We start from the raw sequence: 17,730 nt of genomic DNA on the forward strand, positions 1-17,730 counted from the left end.
AGGTTCATTGAATGTACACTTATGGGAAGCATGTCAATACGTCGGTTACAAAACAGCAATATATGACATTGATGTTTGAACACAGTAGAAAAAAACACATTCACTATATCGATGGTATTCCCATCGGAACAACTGAGTGTCAGCTGTCTGATGCATGTTTCTATTTTTATCTCTGTTGCTGCATGCGAGTCGAAAACCAGACAGAGTGATGGGTGTTACTCCCTTTCTCTTCACTCTTATGTAGATACAGATACAAAACACTGCTATACAAAGCACTGCTGTAGTGTGTGTGTGTGTGTGTGTGTGTGGGTGTGTGTTTGTGTGTGTGTGTGTGAGACCATAAGTCATATTTTGCACTTAGAAAGGAACACAATATATTGTGAATAATTGACAGGAATTTGATTAATCTTATTTTCTATCTACAATTAACACCGTGACTCGAGATTATTGAAAAAAAAACAAACATGCATGCTTTATTCATTTATTAAATTCATGTTTAATAGTTTCTCTGCCTGCTTGCTTTTCTGGCCCGGGCATCTTTATGTACAGACAAGTGATTAAAGAGCAGCCATGCTGTTTCATTTCGATAATTCTCCTGAGTGTGGCTAATGAATGCATCATGTTAGAGACTGCAGCAGACAGAGCTAGGGCGGAGGGAAAAAATAATGAATTAGCGAAGGGGAAAGATGGTGATTTTTTTGCTGTTCTGTCTTTTTTGTTAGTCAACACAAAGCAGAGTCACGTTCATCTGTGCACGTCCTTCAGGAAATTTGATTCGCGGGGGTATTTTGGCGACGGTAATGTAATTAGGGTTGTAAGTTAGCAGTATACTTAATTAATCCTGACCCACGGTGAGTCTGATGAAAACTGCTGTGTCTGCCTCGCATTGCACGGCGCTGTAAAGGAATGATCTCCAAGATTACGTTATGTTCTGCCTCTGTTTATAAGTGAATGTAGGCCACAGCTCACAACAACTTATTACTATATAGTGTCTGGCTTATATCCAGCAATCATGTAGCTAAGCAGGAAAAGAGTAAGCCCCCAGTAACTAGGGAGTGGAACTTCTTCCTATATTAGAAATTCTTTGGACACACATACATACATACAGATACGTCTCGCTTTGTTATATACAGTAGATGTTTACATTTGAAAACTATCAGAATCAGCAGGAGGTTAGCAACAGGAGACTGGCAAGTTGATTTACCTATCCTGATGTTGGACTCATAGCCACATGCTATCACCGTCCAACATCAACCACATATAGTATTATGTGTAAAGTCACTGTTTTGGCAAGGAGTGGAGGGGTTTGACAAGAGGGGCAAGTAGAGCATGTCTTCTAGGCCCACTGCCCACTCTGAAGCCTGGCATCACCACGCAGCTAGGGTGCATTAATGTCTTACATGAGTTTACCTGAAACTCTAAAACAACAAGTCTGTTATGTTAATTCTGTTTCTATTTACCGTTTTCTTTCCCCATAGAACTGGGCTGATTAAAGTTAACCTAACTGATGTTACGCTGAGGTCCACTGGAACGAGCGCTATGTTAGCTAATGTCAGTTATCGTAGCTAAAAAAAACAATGGCAGAGAGAAACAGACTTACTTGCGGTTTGGGAGTTCCAGGTGAAGAAAGACGTTGTCTTGGATGTACGGTAAAGCCATAGGCTACTGCGATCAACCAGTCAGAGTGTGCACGCCGATGCGGGGCTATTCCATAGGGCTTTCCACTGGAAACGTGCATCCCCATTACCAGCGGTACTGTGGAAAAAACGAGTACTGTCACGTTTTCAGTATTTTAGAATCAACTTGGTATTGGCGTATCAGTTTCTGTGGCATCCTTAGCATGTTCAATGTGTTTGGAACACCGACACACTCTTTATACACCAACTCTCTCTCCGTTGCCGTTGTAGCTGACCCGGAACCCACAGGAAGGTCATATAGCCCTGCGTTTCATTTGCGCTTGTCATTGTGCGACTGGCACGCCAATCAGCATGTTGTGCTTACCTCAGAAAATGTTGCTGACGGCGTACAGCTAAACGTTTTACGGGCAAAACTCACACTTGAACTTTGGTTCTGCATTATGTGCATCGAGTATATACATATCGTGTATTCTGCTTGCGGCTGCATGCACTGTAACCTCTGTACCATGATGGTTCAGCACAAATACATGAACCATTACAGCCCTAAACAGGAGAAAACATTACAACATTACATTTTAAAAAGGAGGGGATATAAGCAATATAATGATGATAATGTTATATGATGAACATTTAAATTAAAAAACACCTTACACTACGAAATAAAGTGCAATAACATGTCAATTTATACAGACTAATTGGCCAACATCAGGGCACTGAACCGCACCACCGAGCCCTTACATACAAACCAACAATTAAACAAAAATGGCCCACACCTAACTAAAAGTAGAAGTCTAAGTAAATTGAGTTACTACCGAAGATAATTTTGGGACCTGGGTAGACTTTGCTTTATACTTTTTCCCTACGAAGGGAATGCACAAAAAACTACAACACAGAGTAGTCATTATCCCCCTGCCACAATAATGCACAATCAAGTGCAATTTCCCTTCCATAAAGAGCCCCATAAGATGATAAAATGAAACCACATCCGTTACTTTCTGCAGAAAAACACAACATTTCTTCCCAGAAACTGCTTTGATTCTATTAAAGGTAATTATCTTTAATAGAATCAAGTAAGTTGGTTTGTTTGTAAGTGTATCTGACATTAAGTATCCTTTAATGCAGTCTGGGAGCAGGCTTATCCATTAATGATGTACTTTAAATGTCAAAGATGACTAGTAGTAAAGGCTGAATGTACTTGAAATTGCACTGTAGCTGGTTTCATGCAAGGCTCAGACTTTAAGTAAATGCTTTTGTGTCCAAACATCTAGGCGTGGCAAGCTCGATTCCTTTTAAAGATATGGGTTATTCTGATTTACTCTCTAAACTGATCCGGGTTGCGCGAGTCACTTGAGTCCGTACTGATCTATAGGCGAGCTTGCAATGTTTCGGATATTTCAGAAGTGAAAGAAGTGCTTTGTTGATGATTTGCTTTACCCTGAGCTCGAGGAGAGACTTCATTCGCTCGTCTGGACTCTCTCTGCTCACTCAGTCACTTGAGTTGACTTGTGGAGTTATTGTTGTTGTTGCCTATGAAATTGTAAGTTATAAAGCTTGTGGCAGCTAAGATGGCTAGGACTAGTAGTAGCTAATGTTGCAGGAGGTTTGTGTGTGGCGCCGTTATCATTTTAGATTGAATTGTAGTAGGACTCAACTGATCCGAGTTTATGGTACTAGAGATTCGTGACTCGTGAGTTAATTTAAAGAGTCGGGTTAAAGATCCTAGTGCATCACGACTCAAACAGGTTTACAAACAACAGCAAACCGAACCAATTAGGTGAGTAACTACAGGAAGCTGCAGGCGTGGTTTAGGACAGCGAATGTTCGTTCAAAAATGGCGTGATAGACAGATGGTTCATCTGATCACCTGCCAGTTTTTTTTGAAAGTGCCTGGTCTTTTCCAAACAGTTTCCAATAGAGAAAGAGCGCATGTAAGTCCCGCTCCCACCGGAGAGAAAAACAATTCTCCATTGACTTGTATTGCATGAAGGTGCCTCCTTGTCAATTTTGTCTGGTAGCAAACAACAGAAAAATGCCTTAAAGCTGCTTTGTGGTGGTATGCACTACCAACACAGTAAAGAACTCATAAACTCATAACTAATTAACTTTTTGTAGCTGCCAAACTGAAAAAAACTGAGCTTTTAGGAAGACACAAGTGGATACAGAAGAATCAGCAGGAACAATGGAATGACACTAAGCTAACGTTATGCCCAACGTTACATTTGCACATACATTTTGTCACCAAATCAAATATCCAAATATCAGTTTTAGGCTAACTATATATCTGTTAGTTAAAGCGTAACTCTCGCCAAAATGCATCCTAGGGTATTTTTGTGAATGTACGTGAGTCAAACTTTAGTTTAAAAGCATATTTAGGACCAAATCGCCACTTTTAAGATTCAACGTATTCTCGTTTTTGGGTCAAATGGTCTTTTGAATGGGAATGCTAGGGGCACTCACATGCTATTCTCAAAATAGCTATTTTCGAAATACTAAGAAGGCTCGACACAACATGAAACTTTGCTTCAAGTATCACCAGGGGCTCTACACCTTAACACAAGCATTGACAACATTGTTTTTGTACACAGATTTACTAAAAAAGTTTTTGAGCAACTCACCGCAGCTGTTGTTGTTGTTTCCGGCCTGAGGCACTTTGTTAGCGTTTTAGCCGTTAGTGGCGCCAGTTGTTCTACCGTCCAGTGGGCGTGGCTTTCAGAGTAGGACCGACGCCATGCGCTCTGTCTCTATGACGGCTTTCTCAGATGGTTCTGTTTATCAAACCATCTGGCGTGTCAGGTTAGATTTGTACCATCACATCATAGATTTTTTTTAACAGTGGGGTTGGTGCTGTGCTCTACTTTACAGATTGAGTAATTACAGCTGAGTGAGATTAGTTGCTGTAACATTTTTGATCCAATTAATCAAAATATCCCCAGTGTGTGTGTGTGTCTGTCCTCTGTGCCCTTCTGCAGCAATCTGCTAACTCTGCCAGTGAGGCTAGCTGGCTCAGGCTGTATGTGTGTGTACATATTGGTGTTGGGCTGTGTGTGTGTGTGTGTGTGTGTGTGTGTGTGTGTGTGTGTGTGTGTGTGTGTGTGTGTGTGTGTGTGTGTCTGTCTCTCTAAGTCCCTGTCCCCAGCAGGGCCTTGTGTTGTGCTGACAGGAATAGTCAGCAACTCATCCTGATCCTTTTCTCTCACACACACACACACACACACACACACACACACACACACACACACAGACACACACAGCAGCCTAGGAGCTTTCTGGAACAGCAGTACTGTTCTTCCTCGCAGTGACCCATGTGCACCAGCTCGGTCCTAAGCAGCTCCGCTCTGAACTTTTCAAGGCTGCCAGCGTGAGGAAATCAGATTCCGTGTGGTTTGAGACAGAGTGGCAGACATAAGCAAACTGCTCAACCTGGGTGGGCAGAAGGGACAGAGCTTTAGATTGTGTAGTGACAGTGTGATCTATTGTATGGCAACGATTGCAGCGTTTATAACATAAATGTCAGGAGCATTATGTAAAAGGTTCAGGTAAAGGTTCCCCTAGTCTCACATTGCCAGACCTATGTCTAGCTCTAAGTTTGTTGTCGTTTCCCGACTCAAACAGAGTTTGAGGACGTCACCACACAACGAGCGAAAGATGAGGGACATGGGATGTCAGGCAATTATCCTGGAAATGTACTTCCGTTGGTCCAGACTACCCCCAACCTAATACAATGGAGGTGTCAGCATTGAAAAGTGGCATTGACAAAATTGGCTTTATTCAACTTACTTCCTTAATGTTTAAACTGCTTTTTGGTTGATGGGTAGTTCAAATGAAGGCAGGTCCTTGATCCAGCTATAGTAGCTATAGTAAGGGTTAGCTTGGCTGTAGCTTCTAGTAGTCAAGAGAAACTGTAGTTATTGTGGGCAGGTGAATATTTTGAACTGGATGAATGTGAAGCAAGATATTGCTAGAAAAGTTCAAGTCAATCAGTCAGCGTTCTTGGTATTATTGTTAGAAGTTGTTTTTTTTACTCCTTGTAATTAGGTCTGCATATTTGTATATGCTTCAGTTGATTTGCTGTCTTTCCAGATTTTTTTGTCTTTCTCTTTTTTTCATCTGTGGTGGGAAACTTTGAGGCAGATTTTTCCCTTTAAAATGTATTTTCTTATTTGCACCAAACAGTAATTTATTATATCACCATGATGGACTAATCAGAGAATCGAGTAACAAATAAATATGAATGTACCTGTGCATGTTGATAACATAATCTGTCTCACACTGTAAATTCAGACTTTGACTTTTTTTTCCCATGATAAACCAGATAAGGTAACCAAAGAGGTACATAAAAAAAAAAAATGAAATGAAATAGAAATTCACTTCTTTTTAAGCCAAAAATGCAGAGATCCGCAATAAGTTTAGATCTGTGCCGCAAGGTGAATATGAGATTGTATGATTTTGCATAGGATTATTGTTACACATCCACTGACTTCCTGTCCCGAGAGGCTGCCAAATTTGTTATCCCTCATGGGTGTGTTTTTTACCCCAGCATCTGCTCTAAAAAAAAAACATTTGTTCCAGTTACATCTGCTGCTGTATGAAAGTCAGCGTGTCTTTGTCACAGTCGTAGTATGCTTCTGTGCATGTATGCACGCCTTTGTGAGCGAGACAGAGCGTGTTTGTTCTATCAGAATCACGTATGTTGTGTCACGCTGCAGCCCAGTGACCCAGACATTGTCGAATAGAAAAAGAAAACACAAGAAAAAAAAAGAGAACAGCACCGGTGTTTCTACGTCATGCCCTGTTGGAGCTCATTCATTACGCCTAATCCACCACTGCATGGAAATGGATTTTCATCCAAAGAAAAGAACATTTATTTTTATGTCTGTTTGTTTGTTGGTTATTCTGTCCAGATTTCTCCCAGCTCCATTTTCCATTTCCAGTGTGTGCGCTGAATGAAATGACCTCTCTACTGCTGTTAACCTTTAGGCCAGACTGGGCTCTCGCTGTGACAAACAAGACATGCTCTCATGATCTCTTCCCCCAAACCAGTCACTACTGGTTTCAAACCACAGGTTCATTACCACACCAAAGAGAGACAGGGGGAGGGGGGGTGGAAGAGGGGGTTGGAACGATAGAGGAAGGAGAGAGAGAACAACAGACAGACAACTGAAACTGAAACATGAGACGCAGAGAGAAAGACGAGAAGACAAAAAGACGAGGGAAAAAGCAAGGATTGGGGATAGAGAAGGAGTCAAAAATGGAAGAAAGGGACAAAAACAGAGATAAAAGTAAAGGGATAAGGAAGGTTAAAGAAAGAAAGAGAGAACAAAGCGTGAAATTGAAGCATAACGAAAAATGGATGAGACAAATATGAAAGGATGTGTAGCTAAACAGATGAAAACTTACAGAGATTAACAAAGGTAAAGGAACCAAGAGGGAAACAAGGAGATAAAAAAAGACATTAAGAAGATTCTTTCTTCTTAATGTCTTTTTTTGGGAGCTATTTAATGCAAAAACGAGTATTTAATATGCCCAATATTGGCACAAATACAGGCATTTAATTAGCCTGACAAGCCAGACCCGCATCAAGATGTTGGGTATGAGAACTCACTATTGGCAGGGCTCAATCCGAGGGGCGGGATAAACGGTTGTCTTTCAAATTCCCTCTGCACGGAATAGGATAGCGCTACAACCAACCAGAGCAACGCTAGTTGATAGATTAAACGCATCCGGTCGGCAAAACTCCGAACACATCTTCCTTTTTTAAGAATTACTTCAGTGCCGTTCTTTTCTCAAAGAAAAGCTTAACTCCAAGTCGTCCAAAGCTGATTTGAAAGACCTAGCAGCAGCATCCATCTTCTTTGTTTTCAAGTAGCAGTGAATTCACGCGGAACCGTCGCAACTCTGCTGTTTGTATGTTTTTGCGATTGGCCTGACTAGAGTTTGGTTTTTCCAGCTCGCAAGCCAACGGAGAGTTGCTAGACTGACCCTAGGGTGCGTCTAGATTTCTAGGCTAGCATTTAATAGTAGGAAGAACACAAAAAGGCTTGGGTGTGCACTGACCTCTGCGTCCTCGCTGCTTTCGGGAAATTGAACTCTCATTTCTCTAGACTCCTCCTGTATAAGCATTTAGCTGTGTGTGTAGATGTGATTTTATTTTTTTACTTTTCTATAAATAAGTGCTCCTGTTCTTCTTCCTCTACTTTTCCTCACCGTCCACTCCTCCCATCTCTCTGTTTCTATCTACAGTTTGACATCAACCAGCTGATGACCTCAGTGAATGTAAGCCAAAGCCTCAGCCCCGTCCACAAGCCGCTAGAGTCTCCGAGCAGCATCGGCAGCAATAGCGGTGGTAGCGTGGGCGGTGGTAGCATGGGCGGGGCTAGCGGCATGGCCGTGGAGCAGTCGCCGGTGGACCGTAGCAAAGGCTTCTTCCCCGACGAATCGGAGCCCCTGCTTCGCTGTGACTCCACCTCCAGCAAAGACTCTGCCCTCAGCAGGAACGGCTCCTTCATTACCAAAGGTGAGCTAATTAGCCGTGTCATTGCCAAGAAGCCAATGCAAGTCTTCGGTGTGACTATAACATTATAACTTTAAATAGGGCTGAAACTGACGTTTATTTTCATTGTGCATTATTAATCTTTCTAGTATTTTCTTGATTAATTGATTAGTTGTTTAGTCTATAAAATGGTAAACAAAAATGTCAACCAGTGTTTCCCAAAGCCCGAGATGACGTCCTCAAATCTCTTGTTTTGTCCACAACTTAAAGATATTCAGTTTTACTGTGACAGAGGAGTAGCCTGGCTCCGCCCTCCTACAGACTTCCGCTCAATTTTCATTTTCCTTCAGTACTCCGTCTGGGTTTGCGGTATATTCTTGGGTTTTCTCCGGCCCAATCTTTGGCGGTCCAATCAGCGAACAGAGGGAGTGGCTGAGAACGATGACGTTGAGGTTGTGCGCTAGTTTGAGTTGTAGCTCCGTAATGGCGGCTGAGAAAGATGTGAGTGAAGCCACTTGGTCCGTTGTGTTAAAGTTAAAGCCTGAGCAAGAACAATCTTTGCTGAGTTGTGTTGGTGGCCATGATGTTATTGCCCTCCTCCCCACGGGGTTCGGGAAAAGTTAGATTTTCCAGCTCGCTCCGTTAGTGGTGAAGGAGTTGGCTAAGGCGAACGCTAGCGATGCTAAGCCGTTGTCACGACCAAACGTTAGCGATTGGTTATGGCAGATCCAGAGGGGCTCTGGGCAGATCCAATCATTTTAAACTTCAACACAGTACCTGCCTTCAAGGAAGTTAACACTTGTCAATGGAGAGTGGCCAGACTCTGTACAAATTAAATGTATGAGAGTCTGGTAGGATCAGGCTAACAGAGGAGTGAAGAAACTAGAAAATATTCACATTTAAGAAACTGGATTCAGACATAAAAAAAAATAAATAAATATATATATATATTTTTAATGTATGAAACCAATTAATCCATTATTAATATAATTTCCGATTAATTTCATAGTTGACAACTAATCGAATAATCTTTGAAGCTCTACTTTAACTACACTTTTAGCCTATTAGTGTAAATAAACATCAAACTCAACCATGACTTAGTAAAACTTAGATTATAACATTCCTTGAGGGCCATTCATTTAACATCAATTATCGACATCAGTGGAGGGGATACACCAAATCCGGCAAACAAACAGAAAAGATGTGACCAGAACCCACAGGCGGATAGACGTACTGCGTGTTGGGAGGTGCTTGGTTTTGGCTTGACTGTTTTCAACGTGGCGGCCGGGTCACAAACGATCTAATTTTACAGCTAAAACAGTACACAAAATTATGTTTCTGAAACCTTTTGAGGTGAGAAGTAGTCAATGCAGTAGTCTCGCTTTGCCAGACCTTCCTAAAACAGCGCTGTGGAGGAGGGTCTGGTTAGTCCACACAGCATTCCGGGATGGGAGAAAAACGCGCTTGGTTTATTGGAATTTCTTAAAACAATAACAATTGTCTTGGGCGGTGCTAAGCGCCGAGCGGAGACACGTTGGCGCTGTACGGTAACCTCAGGAGGGAACTTGTTTTGGTGGAACATGAGTACTTTCAAAGGTTGTTTTAGTCATGCAACAGAAAACTCAGATTGGACAGATAGTCTAGCTAGCTGTCTGGATTTACCCTGCAGAGGTCTGAGGAGCAGTCAACCATAGTCCTCAGAAATCCACCGGAGTTTAAAATTACAACACAAAGAAAGCGGAAGGTAACAATCATCCGGCCGAAAAAGAGTGAAACCCGGCGGATTTTCCGGCAGGAACGGAGCAATCCCGGAAGTGGAACGTCGTGGATATAGACTATCAATGCAGTAACAGAACATTGATTCATATTTGATCAGCACTGCCTAGTTTTACAGTTAGATCTGAGTTTCGTGAGCCTGGTGCGTTGCGATGGACGGACCTCATTTGCATATAGTTGAGGTTGTTATTGTGCAAATTCAGATATGGCAAATAGTCAGTCAACTCTTGTAGTGTTTGACTAATTCTGAACACCCTCAGATTGACTTATATACGGTATATGTGGCAATAAGTCACGTATACTGGCCTCAGATGTCCTCAGCTGACCTCAGCCAAACAAATAGGAAGTTCCGAGAGCCGTCTCCAGGGAACTTTGAACAAAACAACTTACTGGAAATGAGAAGAATATCAAGCCAAGAATCTGAGGACAATGGGGAAGGGTCATTAATTAATATCAAGCAAAAGCCAGGTCAGACAGACCTTGTAAAAAATTGCCAAAGTTTGCATGCAAGGCTGTCCGAGTCTGAAAAGAGGTGAAGAGATTTGAAAAGATGTTTGTCGGACATTATAAAGTTGAGTTGAAATGTTACCCTACGCTTCTTCTCGAGAATAAACCAACCATACATCCGCAAATCTCCTCTTGAGTCTCTTTGTGCTACAACACTCGTCTCATCATGCAACACGCGCCCAGATCTCCTGCTCTTCCATAGAAATAAATAGGATCCGTTGACATCACAAATGCTAAGGATCTGCAACTTCATTTTTACAGAACTGGACCCAGTTTTGCTGTTTGGTAAAATACATTAATTTATGCAACATATGCACAAAATGTTATCGGTTATTCAAGAGTACTCATCATGACATTTAAAGCCGGTCAAACTTACTTAAAAGTTTTAGAATCCCCAAATTAACTTAAAAGCATCCCGATTCTCCACTGGAGAGTCACTTCGACATGTCCTACATTTTTACCTGACAAGGCATTTCTGGTAGCCAAGACAGCTTGATAGAGACTCTGGATTGTTGGCAGTGGACTGTGTGTAGACACTGAGTATCCGCAGTTTCACTTTCTTCACACCCCTGGCTAATTATTCAGACACTCACTAATGTGTCTCACACTTACTGAAAATGATGTGACAACAGTGCACTCAGTTTAAACATGGATGTGTGGATGCTGACTGCCCTCATGTGGTCACTCTGGCTATTGTTGCTAAATTAAAACCATATTCTGCATTTCCTTCCACCTGATATTGTATAAGCAATAATGCTGTATTTTAATTCATGATAAAAGAAAACTGCAATCCCTAGACACAACTTATGGGACATTCTTATAGAAAAATGTGTACAAATTTTAATTAATTAGTTTTACTTCGAAGATCCCTATTGATTAGATGTATCTGCGACAGTTGACTGGGGTTTATTGGGACTGATTATTATATTACTAACATTGTTATTGTTTGTTATTGACCACTAGTTCCTGCCTAAACTACTAACGATGATAATGAACTTTGTACACATTTCTAAACTTTTTTTCTAACTGTCAGTTACTGCCCGGTTGCTAACATAACAAGAGGTTCTCACAGTTTATTTAAAACATGTATTTATACCATCCACTCCTGTCTCATAGTTGTCATAACTGTCACCAACTACCAGAGCAGTTTTTACTCTCACAAAGGAGGGTTAAACAAAAGTCGATGGTTAGGCACAGCTAACGAACTGCAATAGCTTCCTCAGTCAGCTTTTTCCTTTCGAGCAGCCCATACATCATACAAGGAACATCACATCTATCAAATCCTTCGCCAAATCCATAAAACATTGGTTATTACCTAATCAAATATGCTGCCATAATCCAGAATAATGTGTTCGTCTTTGTCGCTATGGTATTGTCTCTGTGTGTGCTTATATTGCTTGGTGCTTCTGTGTGTGTTGATGTGTCTTAATGTGTGTCTATGCACTTTTATACTGTCTACTGTATATGCTACTTTTTTTTTTCATGCCATCAACCGGCCAGCTGTCATGACCTGGAAAAGTGGTTGTGTCATTTTACTTGTCTATGCTTATGTGTTCTTTAGATATGCACCGATTACAACTTTCTAGGCCGATTCCGATTTTCTTTGAGTTAGGCCAGCCGATACCGATTTGAGCCGATTCCGATTTCATTTTTTCTAACCACTTTACAGCACACACAAATATTTATTGTCTATGTTTTCTTTAATAGAACATTTTGCACAGAACATACAACATTTTTTGAACAGATAATGGATCACTATAAAATAGAACTACTGTATATACACATGGTGTGGGAAATTCACACACATCTAAAGTGCAATGTTAGAACCATTTCATTCTTTTCCAATATCCAACTAAAAAAATGTGATTTGGATTTTTGGTGTCGTCACTCCACGCCCTACTTTTTCCACGCAGGTGTTGCATATTGCAAACTTGTTATCTTCTGCACACACGCTGAAGAATTTCCAAACAGCTGACATGTTGCAGGTTAATTCACCAGGTTCCCTACATCTGCGAGAATAGCGCGGACACGCACTTCAACACCGCGAGCGGCACGCGCGACACACGGCGGAAAAGTTGAGAGAAAGGAAAAAGAGACCGTGCTGTCGCGCACATGTGTGCGTGCGTCCTTGAGAACTGTAACTTGTATAACTTATGTTGTCAGTTAATTGTAGCGTTGACCGGCATGAAATCGGCATATGTCAGACCGTTTGCCGGTCGTGGACGAGCACGTGAAAAACGGCCAATTACGGTCACCGGCCAGTCTATCGGTGCGTCTCTAGACTAGAGATGTTCCGATACCGATACTGCCTAAAACGCTGGTATCGGTATCGGGAAGTACTGGAGTTTATGCACCGATCCGATACCACGTAATAAAGCCCTAAAGAAAATCTACATTAAAGTAGTTTATTTATGTTCTTTTTCCGTTATAACTGACTGTCAAACTGGAGAATAAAAGAAAGTTCTGGGGCATTCATTGTTTGTGTTTGTTCATGTTTCACAAAGAGTTTAACCTGAGCCAGACCGACAACAAAGATAGAAATCATATCACATCCATACAGGGATAGTAGTATACAGCTGTTAAAACATAATGAAATATATGACACTCTGGTATCGGATCGGTACTCTGTATCGGCCGATACGCAAGTTCAGGTATCGGAATCGGGAAGCAAAAAAGTGGTATCGGGCCATCTCTACTCTAGACTGTTCTTGTTTAATGCTTTTGTGTTGTATTGTTGTAGCTTATCAAGTTTTAAGCCATCAACCTGCTAGGGACTGCAGGTGAAAATTAGCCTGCGTGGATAAATCTTGCACGTTTACATGTTGGATTTTGTGCTAATGTTGATTAATGTGCGGTGTCCCTTTTTTAAATAAAGAAATCTAAAAAAAAAATATCTATTAGAGCTTTTGTGATGAACGCTTAGTAGAGTTGAGGTCAACTACAAAGTTGACTTATAATTCCATGTGTGTTCATCGCCACAAGCCAACCCCTTTCACATAGTCGTGTGATCCATTGTTGGTATAAAAGTATTGATTGGAGCAGCTTTGAGATCATTACACCGACCGTTTCCCCGTCTCTATTTCCCCCTCCAGAGAAGAAAGACACAGTTCTCCGGCAGGTGCGTCTGGACCCGTGCGACCTGCAGCCCATCTTCGACGACATGCTGCACATCCTGAACCCAGAGGAGCTGCACGTCATCGAGGAGATCCCGGCCGCCGAGGACAAGCTGGACCAGCTGTTTGAGATCGCGGGGATCAAGAGTCAGGAGGCCAGCCAGACGCTGCTGGACTCGGTGTACAGCCACCTCCCGGACCTGTTATAGTGGAGGAAGGAAGCAAGGAAGCAAGGAAGAAAACCACACACGGATAAGAATTGGCACAGAAAAAGAAAGGAATGCCTTAGTGGGAAGGATGACACAGATCTGATGTTGTTCAGAATAAGCTTGGCTTGATATTTGATCTGCTAAGTGTCGGACTCGTCATGTCACATCGTCACAGGATTTGAGCTAGGTGTCGTAGATCAGGTGGCTATCTGCTCCCTCTCTCTTTCAAATCTTTACTGGTACTTTACTCCTCCTGACCCTCCAATCTTCTTCAATTGTCTCGTGCGTGTACTCCTTCCACCCTCTACCATGATACAGGGTCAATGCTCATTGTAATTAAAACATTCTAAGTGTCACACCAAGGAGTACTTTGTAGGGCTGTGCTCGATTAAAGAAATTCTTAGTCGACTAACAATCATTCAGTTGTATCGACTAATCGATTAGTTGATTTAATCGACAGATGTGTAAATCTGATATTCTCCGCAAAGAGTCATGCAAAAGCACCACTTTAATTATTGTGTTTACCAGAGATGTGCTCGTATGTTTCTTGGAAATAAGTCATTCAGCATGAAAAAAGCATAAAACATGACTAATCGACTAAAGAAATCTAAGTTGACTAAGACCAAAACAACCGGTTAGTCGACTAATCGACTAACAGGGAGCAGCCCTAGTACTTTGGTTAAGGTGGTATTATGATAGCATCATGACCCTAACAAAAAAGCCTCCAAATTTAGAAAAAGCTGATTTGAAGAGAAGCTGACTAAATGGAAAAAACAAAAACGCACTTTCTTTATCTTAACTGGCCAATGCCTTCACTTTTAAAGGGTCATTCCAGCTTTTTTTTTCGTGGGTTGCGCCAGTCATGCTGGCTTCCCTTGCCTTTAACAATTCAGTGTTTAAAAAAAAAAAATCTAATTTAACATGGTGGTTATTGCTAAATGATTGCAAGAAAGGAAACTACACACAGAAAATAGTAAATAAGCTATCGCTCTAAATAACACTGATATTATTCGTAGGGGTTTAAGATTCTTGTAGACCACATTCACAGATATTTTGCCGAGGTATGACTTGACGCTTAAGTCATGTGCCTGAGCTGGTCCCTTTTCTCAGCCCCTAATTTTTTCTTTCCACCCCCTCCAGTTGCCTGTGCTTGGAGCAGATCGTCCATGGGTCTCTTTGTAAGCACTCTGCAAGACCAGCAGGGGGCAGTGTTAGATTAGAAGGCTGACCTGCTGCTCTGGAACGAAAGCCATATATCAAAAAAAATACTGGATAATCAAAATAATCCAATATTACAATAGTGGACTCAAATTTACCTAATCTATTATTATGATATATGGCTTTGTCTTTGAACTGTTTGCTTTTGGACAAAGGCTCCAAAATGAACAATGAACTGTACAGGAAGAGTGCAGTGTTTACCGCCCCTGCCTGCTTCTCTGAAACCAAAGCCATATATCTAAAACTGTTTAGATACGTCGCTTTGGAAGCTCTGTCACTGTTGGACTCATGGACAGTATATAGAATAAATAATTCTACCAGTACGCACATTCATATCTCTGCTAGCTAGCCCTGTTTGCCTCAACAAATGTAGCTTTGATGAAGTGTTCTTGATACATTTTGGAGCTTCATGTTTGGGTGTTTCAGTGCTATAGTTAGACTAATAGAATACAAGTGATTTTTGTCATGCAGTGGTATGTTGCTACATGCTCTATGTAGTTGGTATTGAAATGTAATAATGATGCACTAATTCTATTTTCTGTTGGAGAGGCAGACATGTATTTTCTGGGTCCTTTTATTTTCTTTTATTCTGAAATGCTGTTAACTAACAATTGGTTTTGTTGTAATGTTTTCTACATTTAGTTTGATTTATTGTGTTCTTGTAGCATCTCTTTGTTATCCTTTTTTTTTTTTTTTTTTTTTTTTGGACTTCTTTGTATCTGATGCTTTCATGGGCATTCAGGTGTATTTCCCCACGCTTGGCGTGACAAGATGACCTGGCTGGGATGTAAGATGCATACTCCATACTCTACTTGAAGTCTGTCTACTTGTGTTACTTGATTTAAATGAGGAAGAAATAATGTACTCCTTAAGTTCCTTCCAAGTTCCACGTTCCTAAAATAATAATAAAACTTAAAAAGCACCACCAAAAACTCATCAACATTTGGAGACGATTTTGCGGGCGCCATGAGAGCAGCAAATGATGGACTCTGTTTTCACCAAGCCAGTTACTATCAAAGCTCCTGTGGTGCTAGATTTGAACTCTCACCGGTTGGCCTGACACAGGGGGTCTTTACCCCGGACTAATAACTTTATTTTATTTTTATTTTTTCAAGTATTCCAGACTGAGTGAAGAAGATTGAAGGTTGTGCTGCTGTGGAAATTCGGGATGTTGACAATGATGCATTTGAGAATGTGTGAGCTTGCTCTCCACAATGCTGTGGAGGCTCAAAACTGTAGGGTGTGTGCTTTATTTTCTAAGGAAGTCTGACAGGGTGAAGGTGAGATGTGAAACGCACATGTGGCTCGAGTGGATGATTTCATCAAACTTCAATTGTGTAACCAGTATGTTTACTACTATGTAACCTCTTAAAATCAACCAATTAAAGCTCAAAGCATTTGTCATAACCCTGTGTGCGGTTGTCACTTATTCACATTTTTGTATGTGATAAAAACCTGAACCAAATCTTTAAAATAACAAGTTTAATAATTTTTTTGTGTGTGTGTATGATAACATCAATTTGCACTGGATAACGGGGAAAACAAAATATGATTTTGATTTTTCCCTTAAGGGTAGGGAAATCACAGAGAAATGTACGGCGTGCTGGGGTCACAAATGGGGCTCGCTTGCTAGAATACTCTTGTTTAAAGTTTATCAGTGGTGGAATGTAACTAAGTACATTTACTCAACTACTGTACTTAAGTACAAATTTGAGGTACTTGTACTTTACTTAAGTCTTTTCATGCCACTTTCTACATTTCAGAGACAAATATTGTACTTTTTACTCCACTTGATTCATCTGACAGCTTTAGTTTCTTGTTACTTTACAATTTAAGATTTTTGCACACAAAACACATGTAGTTTATCAAATACAATGTTTTATTATAAATTCTACTGGAATCCTTTTTTTTCATTTATTTATTTATTTGACAGGGACAATGCAGACAGACATAGTGTCAAAACAAAGCTTGTCACTGAAGTGCTGCATAAAAAGTTTATAGCAGATGCTAATTTTCAACTCCAGTCCCTGGTTGGGCTTTTATACACAATAAAATGTACATACTTAACTATCTCAATTCAAAATAAACATAATAAATAAACAACTCCAGTCCTAACACAAATAATATGAACATGATATAAAAACATGCATATCATATACAATTCTTACCTACTTACAATAATTAAAAATGAGTACACTTTTGGTTTGTTTTTAACCAGTTTTTGAGCCTAAAAGTAAACACTTTAAAGTCAGTTACAGTCTTGATGTCAGATGGTAATGAGTTCCAAAGTTTAGAGCTCTTCACAGAGAAGGTCGTCTGACCAAAACTGGTCCTGCAGTATCGTATTTTGCAGTCATGATTTGTGTAACTTCTGGTGACTCTGGTGCTGCTCAGTCTCTCAACAAATGAACTTAGTGGCTCAGGTGCTAAATGATTAATGCACTTATGAATTAATTTAAGAAAACAAAAATTACTAAAGCTCTCAAAATTCATTAAATTATATTTCTTAATAATGGTACAGTGATGGTAACGTATTGTTTTTTTATCCATAATTTTTATAGCTCTGTTGTATACGGAACTTATGCATTTGGTTGTAGTGGGAGAGGCTGGTGCCCATGCTGTCATGCAGTACAATATATGAGAAAAAATCATAGTATGCATACAGCAGGGCAGCCTGTTTTGGGATGTAGCTTCTGATTAGTTTGAAACAGTTAAGATTACTTTGTATTGTTTTTAAGATTTTCTTTATGTGCTTGTCAAATTTTAGTTGAGGATCTAAA

At 40.6% G+C, this 17,730-nt stretch overlaps 1 protein-coding gene across 1 annotated transcript in view; it reads left to right on the forward strand.

The window, feature by feature from the left end:
* tnfrsf21 (tumor necrosis factor receptor superfamily, member 21) overlaps positions 1-16,358 on the forward strand; it is a 61,595-nt gene extending 45,237 nt beyond the window's left edge. The window contains exons 5-6 of the mRNA XM_028605016.1: positions 7,878-8,151; positions 13,503-16,358. Coding sequence (XP_028460817.1) covers positions 7,878-8,151; positions 13,503-13,732 — 504 coding nt within the window. The 3' untranslated portion in view covers positions 13,733-16,358. The remainder of the gene's footprint in view (positions 1-7,877; positions 8,152-13,502) is intronic.
* The last annotated feature ends 1,372 nt before the right edge of the window (positions 16,359-17,730 follow it).

The sequence above is a fragment of the Perca flavescens genome, chromosome 18, assembly GCF_004354835.1.
Source record: "Perca flavescens isolate YP-PL-M2 chromosome 18, PFLA_1.0, whole genome shotgun sequence".
Classification (NCBI taxonomy): domain Eukaryota; kingdom Metazoa; phylum Chordata; class Actinopteri; order Perciformes; family Percidae; genus Perca; species Perca flavescens.